The following is a 24685-nucleotide window of genomic DNA, read 5'->3' on the forward strand; positions in this document are numbered from 1 at the left end:
CTACACCAATGCAAGCCAGAGCAATACAAACCGTATTAAGACCTACCTTCAAGCGTCCATCACAAGGTAGTCCTATATATATACATATGGCCCAGACTGGGCTCGTGAAGTGACAGCATGGAGTGAAACTGGTCACTGGCAGGCTGAAGAGGCTGCCGTCAGCTCCCCGGGTCCCCAGAGCAGCAATTGCCCCAGGGTGCTGCGGGAGAGCACGAGTCCGTGGGGACGGGTGACCGTGCGCAGGATGCATCAGGGGTGGTTGCTGACTTTCCGCAATGACGCCACCAAAAAGAAACTTCCTTTCAAGGTCAAATTTGGCAAGAGTGAGTTCTTGCAAGCGTAGAATACCCCTGTAGTCAGTGCTAAACCCAAATCCTCAAATCTTTCTGCTGCTTATTCTAGAAATATGGAATTTTGTTTCCTGGAAATACTCTGAGGAAAAGGTACCTGACCTGAAGGTCTTTCTCCAAATATGTCTTTACACCATTTCAGTAGCAGGACCCGGTGGCCAGTGCCCACCCCACCACCCCAGCCAGGAGCAGGGCAGCTGCGGGGGGTGGGGGGCACTGGGGCAGCCCCAGCCCCGGGCATCAGTCACCTCCATGGGGTGGGATGCCAGCCTGCAGGTAGGGGTCAGGATCAGGCCTGGTGAGGGGAACTGGAGTCAGACACAGGCCTGGGTCAATACAGCCCATCGGTGTCCACAGGGCCCTGACAGTTGTATAACATTTTGCAATCTCAGTTCATCCTTTAATCATATTAACAGCATATGTTTTACAACAACTAATTATCTGATACCTTTGAGAAGGTTTTGTAATATCCGGAGGCAGTAAAAACGCTTGTTTTGAAATGTATCATGATTAGATCAGAGAAAAGTACCTGTTGCAAGTATCGGGTGCCACAGCTGTGTTCCTGACTCTTGCCAGGCTCTGCTTGCATTCTGCTAGAGTTATAAAACCTTCACACTTGTGGGTCGGTTTTTGTTCGCTTCTTTCTTGACCCAAAGCCTAGAGGATCAGAGAATCAGATCATTTTGCCCTTCAGGAGGCACTTTTGCAGCCAACACGTACATGCCTGTGCTAACGTTCCCAGAGGCAAAATGCAGGTTGTAATTACATGCCAGTAATGTTGCAAATAGAGTACTAGCAGTGCATTAAGGAAACCCCTGAAGTCTGAAAGGCCTGCAAAAAATGAAATGAAAAATGAAAGCTCTGGGCTCGGCGGACGCACCAGCGCACACGTGTCTGTCTGCACAGGCGAGCCGCCCTGCGGGGTCAGCAGCGCTGCTGGCCCCAAGGGACCTTGTGCAGGTGCCCGTCCCGGGTCAGGACGGAGAAACTGCTCCACGGCTCCAGGGTGACCGGGCACACGACCGTTCCCACAGCAGCAGATCCAGCTGAAGTCTCCCACAGCTCCCTGCATCCGCTCACTCGCTCCTGCTCGCCTCTCCCGTTTCTCGGATGCCCTGCACAACTCCCCACTGCTACCGGCTGTAGCTCATCAGCCCTGTTACACTCACAAAAGCAGAAGTACGCTCTGCAGACTCTAATATGAGCTTGTTTGGCAATATTAAACGGGACATGCAACTGTTTTCCTGGACAGGGAGGGTCTCTACGTTGCGTGTACATCTTTGTATGGATGTCTTAGAGCTGGCCAGAGTAGCCAGACCCCGGGTTGCAGTGGCCACGCGCAGTGGCCAGCACCTGGAGACACGCAGCGCGTCCCTGCCACGCGGGCGTGCGCCGGGGAGGGCAATCGCTGCCAAATGTAAAGCTGTGCCGGCCAGCAAGTAGGACAGGAGGCTTGGGAGCCCGGTGTCAGAGGGGCGGAATCTGGAGAGATCGGGTCGTCTGAGAGCTCACTAACGAGAGACAGCAAGGCTGGACCTGCTGGGTGCACACGTGTCTGTGCACGGCAGCTGGGGACACCGGGGCAGCCGCAGTGGGCAGGCTGGCTAAGGCCAGCTACTGGTGGGACCTGCGTGGGGTATGTATATACATATACGTACCTGCATATACACACATGCAACATATGCATACGTGCATGTTTTCCACCAACGGACCTGCCTCTTGAGCAGCCAGAGAGGGGGACCAGACGAGGCCACTGGTGCTGCTGGCGTCTGCGTGAGCGCTACAGTTCCTGTCCCTGTTGATCTGCCTGCACACACATCTCTGTCTACGTGCTGTGTGTGCTTGCATTTCCTCGTGTACCCACTGGAAAAAGTGCTCAGCCCCGCTCCTGGCTGGTCCTGGGGTCACAGCGCAGCAGCCGCCTCTCCTCTGCTGGGCTGCTGGATTCGGCAGTCCCCAGCACGGAGGAATCCCTGGCCAGGGTCTTTGCCGAGGGTCAGGAAGGAGCATCCACGGGGGGCAACAGCCTCCGGGTGCTGTGCAGTCGGACAGCCTTCACGCAAGCAAGAGGAGCAGCGCTGCCGCTGAACGCGTGTACGGGTAGGTGTACGAGGGAATTGGGAGATCGCTGTGATGAGGGCATTCAGAACGATAAATCAGGCCAGTTTGAACTTCAGAACAAGACTGACGGTCGCTAGGAGCGCACACTCGCTAACACCACCCTTCGCGCCTGCAGCTTGCGCTGAGCTACTGCGTACTCAAGGCAGTCTTCCGCCGTCTCGTCCCGCGTTTGCCACGAGCGCAGGAGGAGGCAGCGGGGCTGGGGCTGGTGCTGGCAGTCGGCGCTGCCGGCCACGGCGCTCGCCAGCCCCGCTCGCAGAGGCAGAAGTGAGCAGGCTCTTCCCAGCGGCGAGCTGGGAGCCAAGCTGGGCATCTTCCCCGTCCCAGCAGCGCGGGACCGTGTCGGCGCACAGACTGCGGACGGTGGGTGCTGCGGGGTGCTGGCAAGGCAGAGGGGCTGCTCCCACAGGCCACGCGGCTGCTGGAGCTGTTTCTTGCCCTGCCTGGCTGTTGCCTCTTCCCTAAAGCCAGAGCAAGCTTTTCCCAGCTCCCGAGGTTGTGCTTTCCCAATGACTGGTCAACAGCCCACTGGTGAGTTATCCCTGCTGGTCTCCGGGGTCTCCGCTTCCAAACTGTGCCTGTATCTTCAAAGACCTCTGCTGTCATCACGTTCCTAATCACAGAAGAGACGCCTGCTAGGAAGCTCTGCTCCACACAGCACGGTCTGACTGTGTGAGACGGGCCAGGGCCAGTGAGCAAAAACCAATCCCCTCGCGCACCACATCAAGTGAAGAAGAGCAGTTCTTGCTAAAACCACTGAGATTTCCATGGAAGTAATTTAACCAAAAGCTGTAAGCAGAGAATTACTCATCATCATGACAGAATATTTGAAAACTAAATTTGCACTTTTCTACAGAGGTTTGCTTTCCAGAGAAAAAGATAGTTATTTTAAAGTCCACAGTGCGTTAAAGAATTAGCTGTTGTCTAAGTGAAAACTGCTTGCTCTTCCTCTCCATTGTGAGTATTTGAGCAAGAAATCAAAACACAACAAAAAGAAAGCATGTTAAGCTTTCCAGCACACTCCAGCTGAGTACCAGGGCGCCACTGAGAATTTCTATCAATCCTTTGGATTTTGTTTCTGAAACATGCTTTTACACAGAGGGAACTTTTACCTCAGATGTTGACTTTAGCTCCTTTAAAAGCTTCTATTTGCATCCATTTTTATTCATCTTTAGTAAGCTGCATAGGAAAATCTTTCAACTGCCGCCATCAGAACAGGAGGTAAAGCAGGCCACTGCAGCAATTCAGCTTATAGAATGTCTATTTTTATGAAACTATGATACCCAAAACCATTTATAGATGAAAAATATGAAGTGGGGTTTAACTGAACATTCCCATGTCAGGTACATCCTCATACAATTGGATATTCTTGAAAATCTGCAATGCTTGTTGCGTACCTCCAGGGTGGAAGAAGTTCATTCTAAAATTCAAAGACAGCAAAACAAAGAAACATGACCACTTGCCTTCCTTGCCACATCAGAGTAATGAGGAAAACTCCTGTATTAGCAAGTCAGGAAAGAGGCAGCTGTTTTGCACCGGGAGGTGCTGGTTCATTACAATCCCAATAAGGAATGCAGTGAGACTTCGTAAAGTATCACCAAAAATGCCAATTATTAGAGCTAACACCATAAAGAGAGGATAACATAGATAATCTTGGGTCCCTTTAGATGCTGGGACCCGCAAGCTGTGCAGCACCGAACAGGCTTCCAACCAGCACGCAGTGCAGCACACCCGGCAGGTCCCGTCCGTGAAAGGGGTACCCTGCTTTGGTCGTTTGAGCTGTTACAGGATGTTCTTAGAAGAAAACAGCCCTATTCATCACTTGTACTATCAGACAGAAAGGAGTTTCGCACGAGAACTCCTTGCTGCGCTCTTGGATAAAAGCAAGGCCAGGCAGGTGGTGTGATTGCCGGGACCACATAGGAGCTGCCTGCAGGCTCCTCCGCTGCCATCAGCAGCCAAGGGACGTGCCCAGCACCGCACAGGACCAGGCAGCATGGCACAGCGCAGGCCAGCTCAGGATAAGGGCTGCTGGGATTGAGCAGCTGTGCCGAATTCATCGCTGACCCAGAGCGTCCCTTCTCCTCTGAACTGCCCTTGAAACACGACATGCCAAATCCTCCGCCTTCTCCAAAGCAGCCACTGCTTGAGACTGAAAGATCTGGTTAACCTGTTTAAATTCGGCAGGTAGGTCGGACAGGAGGCTCAAATTTTCCAGGGCGTCCATCAAACCCCACAACTTGGTCGCTCCCAGTCTCAGTCCTGTCCTCGGCAATCCTCAGCAGGTTGTCAGTTCGCAGTTATGTCCAAGTCCACCCCGACCCGCTCTGAGGGCAATCGCCCTCGGAGTTGCTCAGGTTCTTTGCACCCAGGCGACCACTTCTTCTGCCTCAGCCAGCTCTCTGCTTTCCCCCAGGCAGCCCTGCCCGAAGGCAATCCCTTTCCTCGGCTGGTCTGCAAAGATACCACATCATCAAAGATACCACGTCTTCTTCGTCCACTCATCCTGGTGCACCTGGCACGGCGCTGGCACACCAAGGTGTGCGAGGGTTTCATTCCCGCTCGTCACGGAGCCGCGGTCCACGCGCTCCCGTTCGGGGAGCAGGAATGAGGGTGGAAAAAGCAGATGACTCCGGCACCAGCGTGGTCGTGGGGAAGACGGTTTGACCGGGGGTTTGTTTCCTAGCGGGACGCTGCAAGAAGCGAGGCATGCTGCGTTGCTTTTCTCACCCGTGGTATTCCTCCCTCATCCTTGTTTTTTTGGTGTTTGGTTGGTTTTTTTTTCCATCGCTGGGGCTTCCTGCAGGCCTGGAAGAGAGAGACCGAAACTCAGACAGAAGGGACGCGGCAGGAATCCCTCCGAACGCCTTGGGCAGAGTGACGCACTCAACTCACGGTAATTTTCCTTCAATGTCAGCCGGCACCGGAGCCCCCCCCTTCCCCTTCCCCTTCCCCTTCCCCTTCCCCTTCCCCTTTCCCCGTGCCCGGCCCGAGGCTGCTGTCCTCACCGGCCTTCCCCAGCAGGCCCGGGGCCAGCGTTCCCCCGGTCGTCGCGCCATCCCCCCGCGGTGTGCCTGCAGGACCCCAGGACGGGGCGGGACCCCTCCCCCCCCGCCGCGGACAGGCCGCCGGGATCCCGGTGGGGCGGAGCGCACCGGGCAGCGGGCAGACCTGGGTCACCGAGCCCCGAGCCCGCAACCCAGCCCGGGGCGGGGGGGGCGGCGGGGAGCCCCGCGGCCGCGGTACCGGGACGGCCGCCCCGCCCGCACCGGGCGCGGCCGCCGCCTCGGGTTAAGCCACGCCCCCCCCGGCGGCCGAGCGCGGGACTCCCGCCAGCCGCGCCCCGCCCCGCCCCGCCCCCTGCTTGGGGGGCGTGGCCGGCGGCAGCGGCGGCCCTGGAGGGGAGGGAGGCGGGGCCGGAAGCACGCGGCCGGCGGGGCGGGGCGCGGGCGCCGCCACTTCCTGCTCGGCGTGTCCCGGTGCGGCCGGCAGTGAGTACGCGAGCGGCGCCGGTGCCGCCCGACCGACCCCCGTCCCTCGGCGCCTCGGCAGCCCCCCCCCCAGCCCCCTCCCCTCCTCCCCGGCCGCTGCTCCCTTCTTCCCCTCCCGGTCCGGTCCGGTGCTCCCCCCACCGGCAGGGTCTCCTGTCGGCTCCTCGCCCCGGCGGGCGCCTCTCCCTGACGGCCCGGCCCTTCCACCGCGGGGCGGCCGGGCGCGCTTGCTGCCCGAGGGCCTGCGCCCCGTCTGGCGCCCGCCGAGCCCCCCCCTCCCCTCCTACCGCCGTACCCGCGGTAATCCCTGCCCGGTGCCGGTGCGGCCTGCCCCGTCCGGCCTCCGCTGCTTCAGCCCTTCCCTCTCGGGTCCGGGGAAGCCGGTCCGTGCCTGTCCGCCTGCCCCACGGCCTGTGGAGGTGGCCGGGCTCTGCCCGCTGTGGCAGCGTGGGTGCTGAGGGTGCCAAGCGCCCCTCCGTCCCGGACACCCCCCCCCCGGTTTGCCATTAAACAGATGTACGAGTCACTGCATCGGCCTCCGTCTTTACCTCCGGTTGCCAACGTCTCCCGGTCCCTCGAACGAAGCCCGGAGCGACCGCGCCTCCCGTCGGGAGCGGCGGTGCCGTGCGGGGACACCGGAGGGACGGCTGCCCTTTTTTTTGGGGGGGGGGGGGGCGGTTCGGTTCGGAGCCCTGGGGTCTCCTCCAGGCGTGGTGCGGAGCGGAACGGTGCCCCGCATGGGGAGACCGTCGGTGGTGTGTGGCCGTGAACCGAGTCCGTGTCCTCTCCTGTCTGCTAACTCCCCCTTTTGTGTTCCTTGTTTTCACCGGGCCGGATTCGGTCGTGATCTTAAGTGGAAAAAAAAAAAAAAGCAAATCTGTTAAGAGGATTTTTGAGGACAATCTGTTTGACGATGTTTGCGCAGTTACTGCTAAAGGCAGCTCTGAAGATTGTTTGGGGGGGGGGAAATCTTCCAGAAGGCTTGAAGTAAACTTCAAATGTTTTGTTATTTTCCAGGGTTTGGGTGTGGAAGATAGATTCCTGTGATCTCCTGAAGGTATAGCTTGTCACTAGAAAAACAGTTACCTCTTCTCCAAAGCTCTTCTTCTCTCCTTTACACTCTACTTGCGCTGTATTTAAAGAAAGTACAGAAAAAGAAACGTTTTCTCAAGCACACAGCAGATCAGCGTATTGACGAGTTTTACATCTCCGCATTGAGCAGCACAAGTTATCCTTGGAGAACCAAGTGACAAAGTTTAGCCAAAAATAACTAATAGCAAATGTCACTATTAGAGCAGCTTTATGGTGCTGTCTACCTTTTTCTTGACTACCTGAAACTGAGACGCACTTCCCAGGGTTTGCTTCTTGAAAACCACAGGGGTGGGTGGCTGCCCTGGAATCTACCTCACAACATTTTTAAATGGTTCACTGTGAGGGCATTTCTGCTCTAGATTGAGTACGTCGGTGTGGGGAGCAACTCCAGGTGTCTAACAGCTGCACGTCTCACCTTGCATGGCAAATGAAAATTGTTTCTTTCTCACGTGTGTTGAGTGCAGCTTGGTTATCCCCATAAGGCAAAATAAGATCTGTCTTATGTTTGGTACAGAAACACACTACAGGTGAAGGAAAAAACAGTCTCCTGATATTCACCTCTGATAATAAACACGTTGTTGGCTTTTTTGAAAAAAACAAACAAAAAAACCAAAATCCCAAAACATAAACAAAAACAAAACGTTCAGATTTGATATCTGCATACCTTTGTAAGGTATCAAGAAGAACAAGTATGTGATTTTCATTCTGGTGCTGCACTTCGTAACAATAATTTTGATTGCTTATCTCTCATGAAATAGAGGTATGCGGCTTCTGATGAAGGGTACAAAAGCAGTTACAGCAGCTGAAATTAAAGATTTCATTCAAGTGCATTTGAACATTTAAGTTCTTTATCAATTTCCTGTTGGTTGTACCCGTGCAGTATCTTAATGGTCTAAAGAACTAGGCAGTTTAGGTATCACAAATATGAGTAAATAGAAAACTGAGAGAAGGTCTACTCTGCACACAACTATAAAGTCTGTTGATGTCTCCTACCATTCTGATCTCTGAACCTCTCTTCTGATAGTTACTTGTGGTTTTAGGAAGTTTTGGGTAATTTCCTCGAAAGACCTTTCTTTTCCGTTTTATTGTTGTTCCTGTCTGTAACAGAGAATGTGATGATAGGGTTATGTCTTGTCTTTACCTCCTAAGACAGCGAAGAATACGTTTGTTGCTGTATTTTCAACGCGGCCTTTGTCATAAAGTATTAGGTTTGTCAGTACTGCAAAGATCAAGCAGAGAGCAAGAAATATAAGGAAATATTTGAAATTCACTGATGATTTGTGGTGGGAATAGTAGACTTGTCTGAAAACTCATATTTGCAAAGGATGGAAAAGTAATCTTTTTTCCAATTTGTTTTTTGTTTTGTTTGCTTGAGATTTTTTTCTTTTAAGAAATCTCAATATTTGAAGTTAAGCAGAATGCGTATTTCAAATGGCAAGAGGAAGAGATGAAGAAGTTACTGTGTGAGCTCGGAAAGATTGTAGGAGGTGAAAAAGTAAGAGCAGCAGAAGTAATGAAGTTAAGCAGAGGAAGAGAGGAGTTGGTAGGGAGAAACAAGGCCATGTGAAGCAGGAATGGCGTGGGAAGGACTGGCCTGGGCATGTTACTGGCTCTTATGCAAAGCCCCTTCTGCACTTACCTTACACCTGAGTGTCCCAAACTGCTTTGAAATTTTGGTTGAGGAAGTAGCTGCCTGCACACAACTTGAAAATTGCTGTGGGTGTTCTGATTAACTTGTTCGTGCTCTTTTCCCCTGCCTGAAAGTCATCGCCAGCACCTCCCTCCTGACTGCGCTGTGCTGCTGCAAACTTCTGTTACTTTATCTAGTGGGGGATGTTGTTTTTTTTTAATGGACTAGCTGAAAAGTGTTAACAAGCAGTCTTTGTAAATGATCTGGGAAAATGATCTGCCATTTCTAACAATAGCCATCTAGAGTTTTGTTTGGAAATGGTTAAAACAGATTCAGATAGGTGTGATTTTTTAATTTTGTTTTAACATCAGTAGCCCTTTACCTGAACTGTTCCTGCTTAGGGCTTACCAGAGGGGCAGTCAGGTACTTTTGAGGAAAGTTGTGCTCTGGGTTCAGGTGGGAATGGGGTTCCTCTTGATGAAGGGACAGGGTTCTTCCATGGCCTAGGGTTTGAAGTTTTGTTGGTTTTTTTTTTTAAATAAGGCAGGCCAGTTCCAAAATATGATGCGTCAGTGTGTTATGCTCTCTGCAGCCTGTGTTACCTACCAAATCAGTTAGTCTATGCAGGACTGTTATTTTTCATGTGGTTTTCACACTCAGACATGAGGGCTGTCTTTGTAATAGTCAAGCTGGTAGCAAAAAGGACAATTGCCCATTGTCTAAACCTTTCACTGGTGGAAGAAAATCTAAATTGCTGGAGGCTGGCAGTCAGATACATCTTTCTCTGTTTTGAGCATCCGTATGAATGAATACAGTAAGAGACTGCTTCACTTTGACAATCTGAAAAATACCAAAACTTTGTCTGTCAAGCTCCTCTTCCCTTTCCTAGAGGCAGGTGTTTTGTCTGCTTTGATGCCAAACACCTGAAACGGCTGTTTCCCACTCTGTGATGAAGAGGTGGGGCATAGCTATTGCCCAAGTTTGAGGATGGTGAACAGTGGAACTAGATATCTTCAGACTGTGTTGTGATGCTGATGTTTGATGTTTCTTGTCTCCCAGTGGCCTGCCGTGCATGCTGAGCAAGAGGAGGAGCCCTTTGTCATCATTCCAGTCATTGGTGTGGACCTGGGAGGAGGAGCCATTGTTTGACCTGAGCTTCTGGGGAGGATAGATCAAAGTAGGTGTAGTGCCGTGCTGCCTCTTCTTACTTTTGTCTTCGTTATGAAGCATCCGTGAGTCAGCTCCTTGGGCGCTCTTTGACACTCGTGATCCAGCAGTCTTGTTTAGCTGCATGTTTTCCGCAATGGTCATGTACTTAACTTTGTGTAAGTTCATCCAGTGGGTGACAGAATGGGAAGGAAAGAGTGCTTGAATTAAGTTGGCTTTTCAAGTATCACTAAAATTGCAGCATGCTTTGGGGGGATTCTTTCATTTCCTATATCACTGAAGGTCTCTTTTCTCACATCCCGTAACCACAGATTAATATTGTAAATGTGCTTGACTGGAGCCAGGTCTGCTTTTATTCTCACCCTGTGGATAGGAACAGGCTAAGACCTGTTTGAAAGGGTGACCCCATGTATAGTTGAGAGAAATGTTTAAGCATAGGGGCTTCATTTGGTCTGTCAGGTCCTTTTCTGTCTTACTTCTTTACTACCTACAACCGTTCAGGTGGCCAGCGTTTTAGTTATTCCTCCTGTCTACGGCATCCAGACCTAAATACTGGTATAAAATAAGTTTATTGTCTCTATTACCACCAAGTTCTGACCTCATTCTTTGATATTTTTATTTGGCATAATAGATATTATGTTTACCTAAGAACCCACATGAGAGAGGCAGAGTCTAGCAGGTACAGATATATCCACATTATCCTCACATTATTGCTGCATACATTGTGCTGCTAAGCAGAGTTCTGTGTTGGCAGGTGTAAAAGTTTCCAGGAGCTTACAGTCGCTGTGTGGATAGGACAGCTTTTAAAACAGATTCTGTAACCTCCAGTTGTTAAATTTTAGGACTGTATTTATAGGTTAGAAACGAACTTGAGTGTATTAGGAGATAGCTGAGCATGTGCGTGGATGAGTAGAGTTCTGATGGTCTTTGGATGTGATCTCATCTGGTGACGACAAAAGCGACTTCTTCGGCTGTGCAGGTGAGATTGAATGATGTATGCTGATCTACTAGAAGACTAAACAGAAAAGAGTACAGTGTATGGATTGTCAGTAAGCATTGTATTTTCCTGCTGGTGCGCTCATGTTTTATGTGGTTTTGGTTTGTTTATTTTTGTGGGAAGAGTGTCTTCCTCTTTAGTTTGACTTTGGTATAACAGGAATACAAATGAGGTCAAATCTGTCATGATCAGGGAAGGACTCTTGCAGGGTGTACACAGAAAGCTGTCATAGTAAGAGCCTTTGGGCTCTTTAAATACCATCACCGCACAAATTACTTATGTACAAAGTTCTTGAATCTAATTTTTTGTACTTGTGTATCAGTATGTGAATTTAAACAATACCATGCAACTTCCTTCCACAACTGAAAAACTGAACTCCATCTGACAGTTCTCATGTCTAAAAAAGCTTGTTGGCTTCCCTAGGGAGTAACTGGAACACAGAAATAAAGATAGACCTTTCAGAGAAAGTATTCCCTTTCCTCTCCTCCATGCATGATAGGGTCACGTAAACAAAATAAGGTACCCTGTGAATTAGGCAAAGTAACTTTATAATGTCTCTGGATTTCCTGTCCCGCTAGGGAGTTGGTAGTGAACTCTAGTGATGCTTGCCATTGTGTTGGGATCACAAAATAGCTGAAGTTGGAAGGAATCTCTGCCAATTGTCTCGTCCAACCCCTTGACTCAAAGCAGGGTGACTTAGAGCAGTTTGCTCAAGGCCATGTCCAGCTGGGTTTTGAACATCTTCAAGGATGGAAACTCTGCAGCCTTTCTGGGCAACAGTGTAAAAAAGGGCTTTTTCTTATGTTTAAGTGGAATTTCCTGTATTTTATCTTTTGTGTCCGTTGCTCCTCATCATGTTTCTGGACACTACTTGGAAGAGCCTGGATCTGTCTTATTTACCTGCCCCTCCATCATGTCTTTATGGACATTGATAAGATCCCTCTGAGCCTCCTTTTCTTGAGGATGAACAGTCCCAGCTATCTCAGCCTGGCCTCATATGACAGATGCCCCAATCCCTTAATCATTTTAGTGGCCCTTCGCCGCACTCGCTCCAGTATGTCCATCTTATCTAGTACTGGAGAACCCAGAGCTGTACACAGCGCTCCACATGAGTGCTGACCGGAGCGGAAGGATAACTTCCCTCACCCTGCTGGCAATGTTTTTCAGGAGCCCAGGATGATTTTTGTCCCAGAATTGTATTGGCTTATGGTCAACTCGTCGCATCCCCAGATCCTTTTTTGCAAACCTGCTTTCCAGGCAGTGGGCCCCCAGCCCATCTCCTTTGCAGGTGCAGGACTTGGCATTTACCTTTGTTGACCTTCATGAGGATCCTCTCTGCCGACTTCTTCAGCCCACTGAGGTACCTCCAAATGGCAGCACAACCATCTGGTGTATCAACCACTCCTCCCAATTTTGCATCATCTGCAAACTTGCTGAGGGTGCACTTTGTCCCATCAGCCAGCTTTTATAGCCTATTTGTTTAAAAAGCAGTATTGCTGAGTACATGAGAAGGGAAATTGGGGCTTTAGTCCCAGAACCACCAAAATGGCTGTTAAAGGTTGTAGGTAATTACTGCTAAACTGGTAGCAGCACAGAGATGTCATAGCTAATGTTGAGCTGGGCAGACGCTCTTTGCAGGTATGTCTTCCTCAGGTCCAAGAGCATTGTAGTTGCATTTTCATGGCATTCTAACTCAGTTCGTAAGTCCTGATGGGACAATGCGACATGCTAGTTTGTATGAAGGCTGCAGATTTGTATACTACCTTTAGTATTCTTTTTTTTTTATCCTGCCTTTAGACCTGAGTGTGTGCAGAGCATGTCTGGGTGCTTCTGTATCATAGCTCTGGCGCTTCTCATCATAAGGTTAAATTCCACAGCAGGGGAGATGGAACTAAATGATCTTTAAGGTCCCTTCCAATCCAAACCATTCTGTGATTCTAATTCTGAAGTGCCAGTTCAGGTGACTCTGCAACCCAGGTGTAGATAGGCTCCAAGTAACTTCTATCAAATAGTGCTGAGTGGTCCTTCTCTGCTCTTTCAGGTACGTATGTAAGATGTTGCTTAGTAAAACAAGTTGCACAGTACCCAGAATTAATACTAGCTGGTGGAACGATCAAAACTCGGATTCAGACACTCATTTGGTTCCCGATCCATGCAGGTACCCTGGCTTTGAACCTAGGATGAGGAGGAGCTGTGGAAGCTGAGAGCATATTAAGTGCAACTTTTCAGAAGCCGAAGTAGTTGAGGTTAAAGTAGTAGTTAAGGTTAAAGCAGATGCACCCTTGAGTAGCTTTTGCTGTTACAGATTTGAGCTTTGATTGTTGTAGCTGTTAAGCCTGCTCAGTTTTATCTTCTGTACACAGAGCTCTATGACTAACCTTAGCAATTTCAGAAAGGCCAAAAGTATCATTGGAAAGATGGTTTTGGGCATACATTCATGACCATTCTGATATAACCTTTTGGTTTTTTGTAGATACAGACTCTTCACTTTCCAGAATGTTTGCTGGATATGAAGATCCTGAGGATACTGAAGTGTATGAAGATGAACTTTATCATGAGGAGTCATCCAGTGAAGAGGCTGTTGATAGTGAGGTGGAATTTCATCTCTACAGCCAGATCCACTATTCCCAAAATCTTGGAGAAATCAGCACGCTGGAAATGGATGAAGAAGCTGATGTTGCAGGAGTCACGGCTCATAGTTCAGTTCTACCTGAGAAATGGTGTGAAGACAAGAAAATCACTGGGTTCATTGATCATGGCGCTCAGCTTTCAGACGACCCTGAGATCATCGTCTTGTCTGATACACCGGATGAAGACAGCGTTTACAAAAGCAAAGCAAAGAAGTCAACGGGCTCTTTAGCTCAAGGTAAAACACGTATCCATCCAGGATCTTCCACGCCAAATGATGCTGAAGCTGCTGCACGTAATACCCTGTATCCTGTTGGATCAGGCACAGACATTTCAAAGCAAAGGAAAAGTGCTAGTGGGAAGCTTAACCCAGTTAGTTCTGCTGGAGCTCATGCCATCCAAGACGTGTTGGTAATAGATAGCTCAGAGCAGGAGAGCTTGATATCTGACAGTGATAATGTCGAGAGTTGGATGCTTTTGGGAGCTGGTGCAGATGACAGAGATGAAGATATAATGTTGAACATTGAAGGCTGTGGAAGTCCAGTCAGCGAAGGTTAGTACTGTTTTTAATCACTCGTTTATTCTTCTGTATGTGGGAGCATTTGTCTGCAAGGATGCTGATGTCAGTGTTTGAAAAAAAAGTTAAACAGAAAGCAAATTGGAGTGCATAATGATGGGTGCAAAACTATGATGAAGGAAATAGCTAGCCATTTATTTATACCATTTCAATACCGTTATTTCACTAGTGTCATATATGGAAAGACAGTATTTTTGCTGGCAGAAATTTAGAAGTAGTATCAGAGTGATTCATGTTGTGAGCTTTCCAACTTTCCTGTATATTTTGTATTTCTAAGAGCATATAAGAAGCAGGGGGGGCAGGGCAGGGGCAGGGTGAAAGGGTGGCAAAATAAAGAGGGAATACAACGGTTTCTTGTTGTAAACAAAGTAAGTAGAAAAAAAAACCAGTTTGAGGACTAGAGACATAAAGAAAATCAGACGTAGGAACTGCATAACAGTGAAAAGTTTGCTGAAATATGCTGCAGGGTAGGAAAGTAGTGCTCAGAACCTCGGGAGCAGTGTCATTCCCCTTTTCATGTGATGAGGTTTCTGCCCCGCTGCCCCTGTCTGCCTTGCCTCATTGCCCCTCAGCAGTGCAGAGAACAGTGCTTGTTACGGCTTTGCTGTATGCTCGACCAGCGAAGTTACAACTCAGAAAAGGGATGAACTGTAACAGGAGAGGGCAAGGAAGGGAGGGGAGACCTGAGCTGGTTCCCTTTCCTGAAACAGGTTCTGTAACCACTCCTTCAGGAGTCTGGCAGTTTGGGCTGTTGATCTAAAATTTACTGTAACTTCTTGTATGGATTCTGCATTGAATAATTCAGAGAGATTCCCAACTGCCAAGACTAAAATTTAATATTTTGGTATTTTGCAAAATACTCTTCCACATTACAGTGCAGAAAGTTAGTAAATGTGATGGTTAGCGCAACAGATTTTGGATATCTGTTTGTAATAATCATGGTATGCAATGCATACTTTGTCACCAGCAACCAAAACCGTGTTGGACGATCAGCCATGCTTTTTTCTTGCCCACCGGTTTCCCGATGCAGAAAGATCATTTCCAGAAACAGCGTCCCCTGCCAGTCTGAGAAAAAACAGAACCTGAAGAAAGGCTGCTTCAGTGGCAAGGCTAGCCAGATCAGCTGCAGCACCAGGCACCTTTGCAAGATTTTTAAAATTTAAAACAAAAAAGTATACCATAATTTTACTTGGTGTACATGTAAATGAGGTGGTTTTGGGTGCAGGGAAATGAAACGTTCTGCAGCGCTGACCTGCAGGCTGACACTAGTAAAGTTTTTCCTGAGGGTGGCTGTGTAAACAGTGCTGCTGTTCACATGCTGCTCCTACGCTGTTTGAGAGGGGAAAGCTGAGAAATTGTCTTTGCCGACGCCTGTTTCTTGCCCATAAATGTTGTCCATAAATGTTCAATAACTAACTTTTTGCTTAGAGTTGTTCCTGTGTATGTTTTTGCATAGCTATCCATAGTCCATTGCTAAACAGTCCATAGTGTGCACTCGATCTCAGATGGTTGATTAAAGACTCCACTGTGCTTGCCCAAGCCTCAGAGATTTAAGAAATGCTTTCCCTATTCCCAGTGCAATGCCAGAAGAGTGGCAGAGCATTCAGTTGCCATGCCAGAGCCCCACACAGCCACATTAGATTTGGAATTTATGTAATTTTTTTCTCCCTGTAAATGTTTTAAAATGCAGTTTCTAAGATTTAACTTGACATTGCTAAATTTCATTAATATCTTTCTTTTTGTATTTTCATATCCTGTCCTTTTCTTTGAAACTAGAGCTAATTGGCTTGTCTTTTTCTTAAATTACTCTTGCCTCTTGGGGACCAAATGTTTGGTGCCGTGTGGTGACTGCTGTAACAGCAATGCAGTTTGTGCACAGCACTGTTAATACATTTTCTGAGTAGTGTCTATTTTTCTCATAACTGCTGGGTAGGCAAATGACCTGGAGTTAGGTTTCTTTTGTTCCGTTTACTCTGTGTATCTCCTTGGATTTAGGTACCAAAATTGCTGATAGTAGCGCTAAAGATTACCCCAAAAAACAGAAGATAGAAAAATGTTCAAATAGTGCTTGAGACTTTAAGCCTATTTCAAAGTTACATATACACATTTTGGGAAACATTCTGTAACTAATTTATCGGAGTGATTACGCTTACCTAGGTGTAACATGAAAATGAAAATTCATTCTTTGTGCTATTATAGCGAAGGTGTGCCAGTGCTAACCAGGAGGGGCTTTTAAAATTCAATACAGGAGGTTAATATCAGGAGACAGTTTTGCTAATGTATGGTATGTTTTTGTAATGAACGTAATAATGTTTCTGATTTGTTTATATACTCATGGATGTTGACAATAAGCACGCCACATTCAAAGCAGGTAATGGGAGGAGAATTTTCCTGCGGTGTATAAACTCGTCATACTGTTCAGGACTAAAATGGTTTCATTTAATGTAGGTGATGTAAAGATTTTTTGAGATGCTCAAATGGGACCTCACAGACAGCCACACAAGAGGCTCAAAAATATAACTGTTCTTCTCCTACTCTGATGTTTATTCTCAAAGTTAGGTCAGAACCTCTTCAAAACCCCTTTTTGCAACTTGCCTCACATCAGTAGTGGTTTTGCCAACAGCAGCCTCATGCCTGGAGATGTGGGATGTATGGAACATGCATCAGACGCACACAGCTGTTTGGGAGCAGGTGCTACTTGTACACGCACATCTCTCTCTTCGTTTTAGCTGTTGCCTTTCTACATATGTATGACTTTCCAGAAAGCCTTAACCTTTGCGCATTTCTTCTGACCACGATCAAGTTAGTGATGATCCATTCGACTCTGCTGTATGCAGTGGGCAGAGCAGAGATCCATGCCTGGGTGCTGGCCCCGATGCAGGCACACACCTGAGGCGGAGAGGGTGCCGTAGGGCTGGGCTCCAGTCAAACCCCTGGTTCTCGACCACGTCCCAAATTCCAGTGAATGTTATTCAGGTAGCTCCGGCGTGCAAAAAGTTCATTGACCTGCTGTGTTTCTAATGTCTTTGGTGATGGGGATGCAAAGACACAGCCTTAAAGTAAATCGGTGCTGTATGTACGTGTGTATGTAATGAAAAGCCGAAAGAGCATCAAAATAGTTTTAGGGAACAAAAGCCATAAATCTTCGTAATGTAAAGTAACCATAATTGTTTATTGAGCTTATGCAGCATTGTATCTCCAGTTCTATAGACTATAAAGGACTCCTTTGCTGAAACATAAACATAAAAATTTTAAGTCCGAGGGAAGAAATGCATTTAAAAAGTACATGTGTTGGCAAATTACTCTCAAAGATATTCTCTGCTAATTAATTTAAATTATTTTGAGACATGCACAGTTCTGTTTTCAAGGTTTCTAAAGAACGAGATCAAGTATTTAGGTGACTGCATAGTATGTAAATTACTATTTTAGGGCTTGCAGTATCAGTAAGGCTGGATGTGGAGTGTAGTGGCTGGTGAAGCCTTGCCTTTCACATTCTCTGCCGAAACTGCCTGTGACTGCATAAATGGGATAGACCATGACAGTGTCATGGTGTGGTTAGTGTCCAGTTTGCTTCACATTAAAAGGGGAACTAAAACGTGAACAATTCTCCGGCTATGAGAGCAGCCGGTTGTGTCGGTCATTTGATGAATCTGTTTTCACGTCTGAGTCCCTGAAATAGAGATGGTGTGGTTCCACTGGAGTCAGAAGTAGCTCCTCAAGGAAAGGAATTAGGCTTATCTCCTCATGCTGTTAACTCCGCTACACCTTACCTGCCTGCCCTGCTCTTGTCTAACAACCTTATTATTTTTAATATTCTCTATAAACAAATAACACCTTCTTGATGCTTCCAACGCACAGAGTCTTCTCCCCATACAGCCTTCTAGCTTCAGTCATCACCGTCTGCTTTGACAGAAAAGAGACGTCCAGATGTCCCTTTGCCTTGGGACGTGAGCTCTGGTTCCTGATGGTAAATCAAGATTCACCTGTACCTTTCTGTCTTCAGCTGACTTCTTGAAAGTTATGGCTGGTCCACAAACACTGCTGTTCAGTACACAGTTGAAAAGTTTTCCTCCCTTTTGTGCCCTCTTTCCAAATGGCTTTAGATGCCTTTCACTTTTTATTTTTGCTTGCCTAATACCACATTTGTGCCCATATTTCTGTAAAATACAACTTTTTGTCATGTGTCTCTGGTTTCTCAGCACATACAGCTGACTGACAACCTTTAATTGATTGGGATATGAAGATGGGTGCTGGCTTTCTTGTTTCACATAGAGGGATATCATGGAAAGCACTTATTGTGTCCGTACTGACTCTGTCCTTCCTTACTCTGACTTGGTTTTGCTGTGGTGAGATTGCATATGGCTTGGAAGCAAAGCAGGCACTTGAATTACAGACGGTCAGCCAAGCTGAAAAGACAGTGGCCACATACCTGTATGTTACTTGCCCCCACCTGGTGATCTGTGGGTTTCCTTGCATGGCGTTTGGAAAAGCGTGCGCTGCTGCTGGTCGTTACTTTGCAAAAAGGGTCCTACCTGCTTCACGTGGTGTTTAAAAAATGGGTAGTTAGCAAATCTAGGTCTTTGGTATGATTTACCTGATTTTTTTAAATGTTTAGAGTCCAGAAGAAAGTGTGCAAAGAGAATCATTACAAACTACCATGTACTAAATGCAGTGAATTCATTTTTAGTGTTGGAGGGTTTCCAGGTCTTTGAAGGAGGGTTGTCCCCTCCCACCCCTTTCCTGCACTTTGCAATAAGAGTATATATGATAAGAATGTTAATCTCCTGTAGCTGGAAGTCTTTCATCCATTCCTTCATTAAAATCTTCCTTTTAACATATTTCCTCTCCCACACATAGCTGCAATCCTAATCTCTGCATTTTTCTTTTCCTCATGGCTTTTGGAAAGACAGCTTTCAAAGCTGCAGCATTGATGTCCGGCCACTAAGGGGTAGAAAAAACAATTTATCTTCTCCCTGTTTCATCCTTTGCCCACCCAGTACCTTCCTTGGAGACAACGGGCTAATGCGATCGCACTCTGGGCTTGGCAGGTTTGTGGAGCGCAGTGCATATGGTTGTTTTTGAATCCAAAGTTTCTATGAAAGAGCACATACGGGCTCTGCTGGGCTCCCAGAGAGGGAACGGTTGTTTTCTTCTCCGCTCGTGATTTTTTTCTTATTAACACAGTAGTGAGGCTTTTACAAGAGCATCACTAGAGGTACTACTTCTGGCAGAAGAAGTTGCTCTTGAAAGTAACAGCCAGTGGGGATCGGTCTGCCCTGGTAAAGAGCGTTCATTCGAATGCCCTTCGTGGTCATTGCTCCGCAGCCTGTAAGCCTCGTCGGAAGCCCTGGTGCAGCCTCCTTAGCAGCTCTGGCTGCGTTTTCATGACATTTGCAGACAGTGACATGGCATGCGATAGTCTGAGCGATTCCCATGTGTGCTGCTCGGCACGGCTGCTGCTCAGGGGTCCCGGGGGGTCCTTCCCTCCGCAGCAGCAGCCCCTGGACCAGGGACCGACTCGGCTTCTGTGTGGGTGCAGTGCCTGTTTAGCTGGAGCTCGCTCCAGCCCTGGGTCACGAAGAGGCTGTGTACCAAGGGTGACGCTGTGATTTATTTAAGCGTTTTGTTCTGCGACGGCGTAGAAGCTGTACTTGGTGTAGCTTTGGCTCTGGTGGTAACCTCAGACAAACGAAGGGCAGAAGACTCAGAGCAGAAAGCACAAAACTCAGCTGAGGCTGATGGGGTGTTGCGAGATACTTTTAAATCTGTTTGTCAGTGATCTTCTAGCTATCTGAATAGACGAAGTAATTTTTGTGTTTCCTAACAGATTGACTTCTTGAATTTGTAAAATACGAGTATTTTTAATCATCTCTGTTGACACTAGTTATGAAAGGAAGCCAGCATTCAAGGGGTAAATCATTTCACTTGAGGCACAGGATTTTATGTCAACTTTTGCTCTAACTGTCCTGTAAAAATGCCCTGTATGAAAAGAAATAGTGACCATAAAATAAAGTGCAAGTTAGTGTTTCCAAAGCAGTTTTTTCAGCTTTCCATTTTGGCATCAATTGCCACCTTTTTTTTCCAGGTTTAGAGGTCTTTCTATGCACTGATTTTTAGCCTGAGTAATCAAGTCTCTCATTTAGCCAAAGAAACCCTAACAAAAGTACATCTGAAAAATGAAAAAGAAAAAAAGAAAAGGATTTGAACATTTAGTGAATGAAGCCATAAAAAAAAGGCCTAAAATTAAAAAAAAGTAATTTGAAAGCATTTTATTTTTGCCTCTTCCCTAAAAAATAATGTAGGAAGGAGTTTTCTCTTCAGCAGCAGTAACTACAGCTTATGGAGTCAAAATGGAAATAGCGGTCTCTGATAAATTTAGCTTATTGTTTTATCTCTGTCAGCCATGCTCAAAAAGGAAATACCCTTTGTTAACTATCAGTGTTTTAAATGGCTTCTTCTAGATGTATGACTTAATTTTCTCTTAACTCTGCATGGTGCTACAGAAACTATTCAAAAATCTGACCTCATCTATATTTTTTTTCTCTCTGTGCTGTTATTCAAATCCCTCAGTGTATTTTTAAATGGTGAAAAGGTGTAAGCTTATTTCTAAAATGACAAAAAAGTACAGTAAGTTGTGCTTTTCTTCTTTAATTTACCCCTTCCCTTGACAGCTAGTTTTGAACATGACCTTTGCACAATCTAGTATGTTTGTGTTCTAGAATCTTGATATTTGTAGCACGAATGTACTTTTTCCATGAAAATGTCTGCGAGAAATTTTTCATTTTGTTAGGCCACAGAAAAACTATTTGAAGAGCCATACTTCCCTGTACTTTTTGGATGCCCAAGTTGTATAATTGCTGAATTCAATTTCAGCAAAGGTTGCTTTCAAAAGTAAAAACGGTTTATTGGTGAAAATTAGTTTAGCAATTAAAATGCTTTTATTATTAATGCCTGATGGTGTGTGCTGCATTTCTTAAAAGCAGCAAGACTTACTAGTGTGGTCTGTGTGCAAATTTCAATGTCACAACCACCCTCCCCCCCCCCCCCAAAAGCGAGGGTTTATTTCTTGGCAGTTCTGCATGGCACCTCACAGCACGCTGCTGCGTGCAGATTGCTGCTTCCCCACTCGCTGCTGCCGCTTCTTGAGGCCGGGGAGGCTGCTGGGACGCTGCACGTCGGTGGCTGTGGCCATGTCACGTTGGCGACGGCTCAACGTCCCCTTTCGAGGGGTCGCTTCAGCCCCCCCCCCCCCCCCGGTGAAGCTGTCGTGCCACCTGGAGCACAGCATCTCCCCCCCCCCGGAGAGGTCGAGCACTGGGCGGCTGGAGGGGACGGCTGATGGAAAAGCAGGCAGGAAAGACGTCTCGGTGTAAAATTAACGTTTTTTTGGAAGTAGCCTGTACGGGGAGGCGTGTTTGTGTGGGCTGGTAAGCCACGCACGTGGGACCACGCTGTCCCGTCGCCTGCTGCGAAGCTGGGGATGGAGGGGCTTCCACCAGAAGAGGGTGGGAGCCCGTGGTCCATGTGGTCCATGGTCCTCCTGCCCAGGCTGTGCCCGTGTCCAACGCTGGGGCTCGCCGAGAGCCCACCGCAGCCCTGCCGGTGGCTCCGGGTCCCATCCCTCCTCCTGAGCAGAGCCAGGCACAGGGGGCTGGGGGCTGCGCGCTCGTCCCCGTCGGAAGGACAAACTGATGGAGTGGTGCCGGGTCACGTCAGCTGCGTGCGAAGTGGAGGTTGAGGTCACCCAGTTCGATTTTTGTGTGTTTGCGTATGCATTGCTGAAACCCTCTATCAGCCTGCTTTCCTCAGAACTGCGCCCTGCTGAACGCTCGGGCTTTTTCTGTGATTTGGTTTTTTTTTTTTTCTTGCTTGTGTTTGCTAGAACCTTAACGTTACTTAAATGTAGTAGGAGTGTTTTGTGCATGAGTTACTATAGCAGAATGCACCCCGGGGCGGTAATAAGCAGTGGGAATCCACCTACCATTTGGAAGATCCAGCACATGCATATGGATATTTTGATTAAAGAAAAAAAACTTAATCTTCTTTACCGTGTAATGTGGATACACTCGAATCTCTTGATTATTTAAAAAAAAAATTAATAAAACTAATAAAGTTCCTTTGCAAATCTGAGGAGATCTAGACTAAGTATACCTGCAACCTGAGCAGGCCCTTTTATCTGTACAGATTTCTCTGCTATTGTGGACCTTAGCTCTAATTTAAATTTCCCATGGCTTTGGATTGCTGACTAGGTTTTCTGCAAGAGTGCCCATGCTTACATGGTCATATATTCTGGGTGACTTTTTCACTTTTTTTTTGCTGTTCTGTTGATTGTTATAAGGGGAATTTTTTTTCCACTTCTGTCATCAGTTTGATCTTTCTTCCTTGTCCCTATTTCTTTGGGTTTCTTACAGGTGGGGAAAAACTCTCATATTGCAATTGGATTTTTGAACACTGATGGGAAACTGATTTAATCCTTCTGAAGGAGAAGTTCAAGATTTTTAAGTAATTAAAAAATGCAATAGAGAATATACAGAAGACAAAGGACTTAAGTGTTTCAAAAGGGAAAAAGTAAAGTTTGGTGAGGGCTACAAAGGGACATAAGTCATGCAGATAGTGTGTGGAATAAGCACAGGAAAAAAAGAGTTTATATTAATAAATTTTAAAACAGAATAAATGTCTGGAGAACAACTGATAGGAGCAATAAAATGGCATGTTGATAAGGCTTTATTATGTGTCTTCCTGTTTATGGTAGGACCTCGTGGAAGTGGTTTTGTGACATTCAGAGGAAGGTAGGATGGCACGTACTTCATTTTGTAAGCCCTAGGGCTGTAAGTGGCACACTTCTAGAGAAATTGGGGCCTTTTCACTGCAGATAACTTGCTCCGTTTCCTTCCGGTACAGAGGGGATTCGCTGTGAAGGTTTGAACTGCAAGTGGGTTGAACTGCTGTGTTGTCAAAACGGGCACACATGCAGCGTGTTAGGTAATTTGTAGATTTCTTACTGAAGAGCATGGAAAACTTATGCTGTGATACCATCACACTGACCATTAATCTTGTGGCAGCTGGTATTCGGTGGCTCTTTTCTTTTTTAATCTGGCAGAGATACAGAAGTAGATCCGTAGATTATTGTAATATCTGTGCATATGCAGGTATACACACTCAGTATCAGTAACACAAGCTAACGAGTCCTGGGATGATTATAGTGGTTGTCTTTATACTCTGTTAATATAGAGAATCGGTTTTGCCATATTCTTACTGATAAGTATTGTATGCCTTTCGTGACTGTATTTCACATTTAACGATCCTCCTTCAGCGGCTTTTGCCAGGCAAGAATCGTCGTCCGCAGGCAAGAAGTCGGCGCGTGTCAGTGCACACCTTGCGTTGTTCCCCAGCCCTGAGCTGCTGTCCGGTGTGTTCTAAGCTTAGCACAGTCCTGCGCTTGCCTTCACTTTGTTAATTGGCTGTATTGTTTCCTCCCTAGCGCTGAGCCAGTTTCCAACCTCCACGTGTAAATCAGAATAACTCCTCAAATCTCCAGAGAAACTCTGGATTAAGGGAGGGTTTTGTCACCAGAACCTGTCCAGTTGCCTGATGCTCACAAACGCCCTGGCTCTTCCAAGAAGCTCTCCACGCCGGCACACCGCTCCCCTCTGCGGTGCTGGTGAGCCGGCAGGAGCCCATCGCCCTTGGAAGGTAGGAGAGGTGAGGGTGACGCTCAGGACCTCGCAGGAGGTTGTATGAGCAGCCCATTGCCCAGCTCCTCTGCTGAGGGTTTCCAGTTGACAGTGGCATTTCCCATTAATGTGGCAGTTTTTGCGGTTGTGGAATTTAGCTTTAAGCTGTTGATGTGAAAATTTTTAGCACCAGGAAAGTTTCCCATCTGCCAGGCTCAACCTCTACTCACCTTCTATGATGGTGGTGGTGACGTTTGTCCGTTTTTCCCCTAATACTCTTGCTAACGTCTCTGCTTTTGCATTGTATGCAACAGTGCCAAGTATCTTGAGTATGTCTTGGTCGATAATGACATCGTTAGAAGTGAGAAAATAAGAAAAGAAAAGCTCTCTCTATTCAGCTGGACTGCTTGTGGTGGATATGGTGATGTACAGCTTACATTACAGAGCAGTAGCGCACACACTATAGAAAACCTTATGCACAGAACTGGCTGCCAAGATGTGTTTTGTCACTGGTTTGGTCCTAATTCTGTGGGTTCCTTTGCTGTCTTTATACAGTGTCAGGTTTGATACGTGGTGGTTGTTTTTCTTCCATTTGACCACTTTTGAAGTGTAGGTGAAGGGAGTATACTCACAGACACTGAGAAGGCCCATTGGAGGTAGCAGATTTTGGCCAGAGTCAGAAAGCAATTCTTTGCTCAAAGTGGGTAGATTTATCTGCGCTTTGTTGTTGTCGCATCGTGGTGTGCTTGTGGTGTGCTTGTCCCTCCTCAGAGTCCTGAAGCGCCAGAAACAGCAAGGTCCCAGCCAGGCATCCTCAGTACTTGATAAATCTTCCTCCATCAAACTCCTTTAAAACCCCAACAACGACAGAGTGAGAGGGGCGGGGGGGGGGGGGGGGGGGGGGCGGGGGGCGCTGCCAGATGCTTTTTTCGGTCTCTTTTTGAAACTCTCTGTGCAT

At 47.3% G+C, this 24685-nt stretch overlaps 1 protein-coding gene and 1 long non-coding RNA gene across 3 annotated transcripts in view; one reads left to right on the forward strand and one right to left on the reverse strand.

The window, feature by feature from the left end:
• Positions 1-728: 728 nt before the first annotated feature.
• Positions 729-5735, reverse strand: LOC138683713 (uncharacterized). The gene is made up of 2 exons (XR_011323128.1): positions 5480-5735; positions 729-5279 (listed from the first exon to the last, which is right to left on the reverse strand). It is a non-coding gene; the product is annotated as an uncharacterized lncRNA (long non-coding RNA).
• A 172-nt stretch (positions 5736-5907) lies between these two features.
• ZCCHC7 (zinc finger CCHC-type containing 7) overlaps positions 5908-24685 on the forward strand; it is a 123071-nt gene continuing 104293 nt past the window's right edge. The window contains exons 1-4 of one of the 2 annotated variants that reach the window (XM_069777541.1): positions 5908-5962; positions 6980-7019; positions 9744-9861; positions 13322-14029. In XM_069777541.1, the coding sequence (XP_069633642.1) occupies positions 13345-14029 (685 nt within the window). In that variant the 5' untranslated portion in view covers positions 5908-5962; positions 6980-7019; positions 9744-9861; positions 13322-13344. Of the gene's footprint in view, positions 5967-6979; positions 7020-9743; positions 9862-13321; positions 14030-24685 lie in introns of both variants that reach the window. The other variant, XM_069777542.1, reaches the window with a different exon arrangement.

This window comes from Haliaeetus albicilla, chromosome Z, assembly GCF_947461875.1.
Source record: "Haliaeetus albicilla chromosome Z, bHalAlb1.1, whole genome shotgun sequence".
NCBI lineage: Eukaryota > Metazoa > Chordata > Aves > Accipitriformes > Accipitridae > Haliaeetus > Haliaeetus albicilla.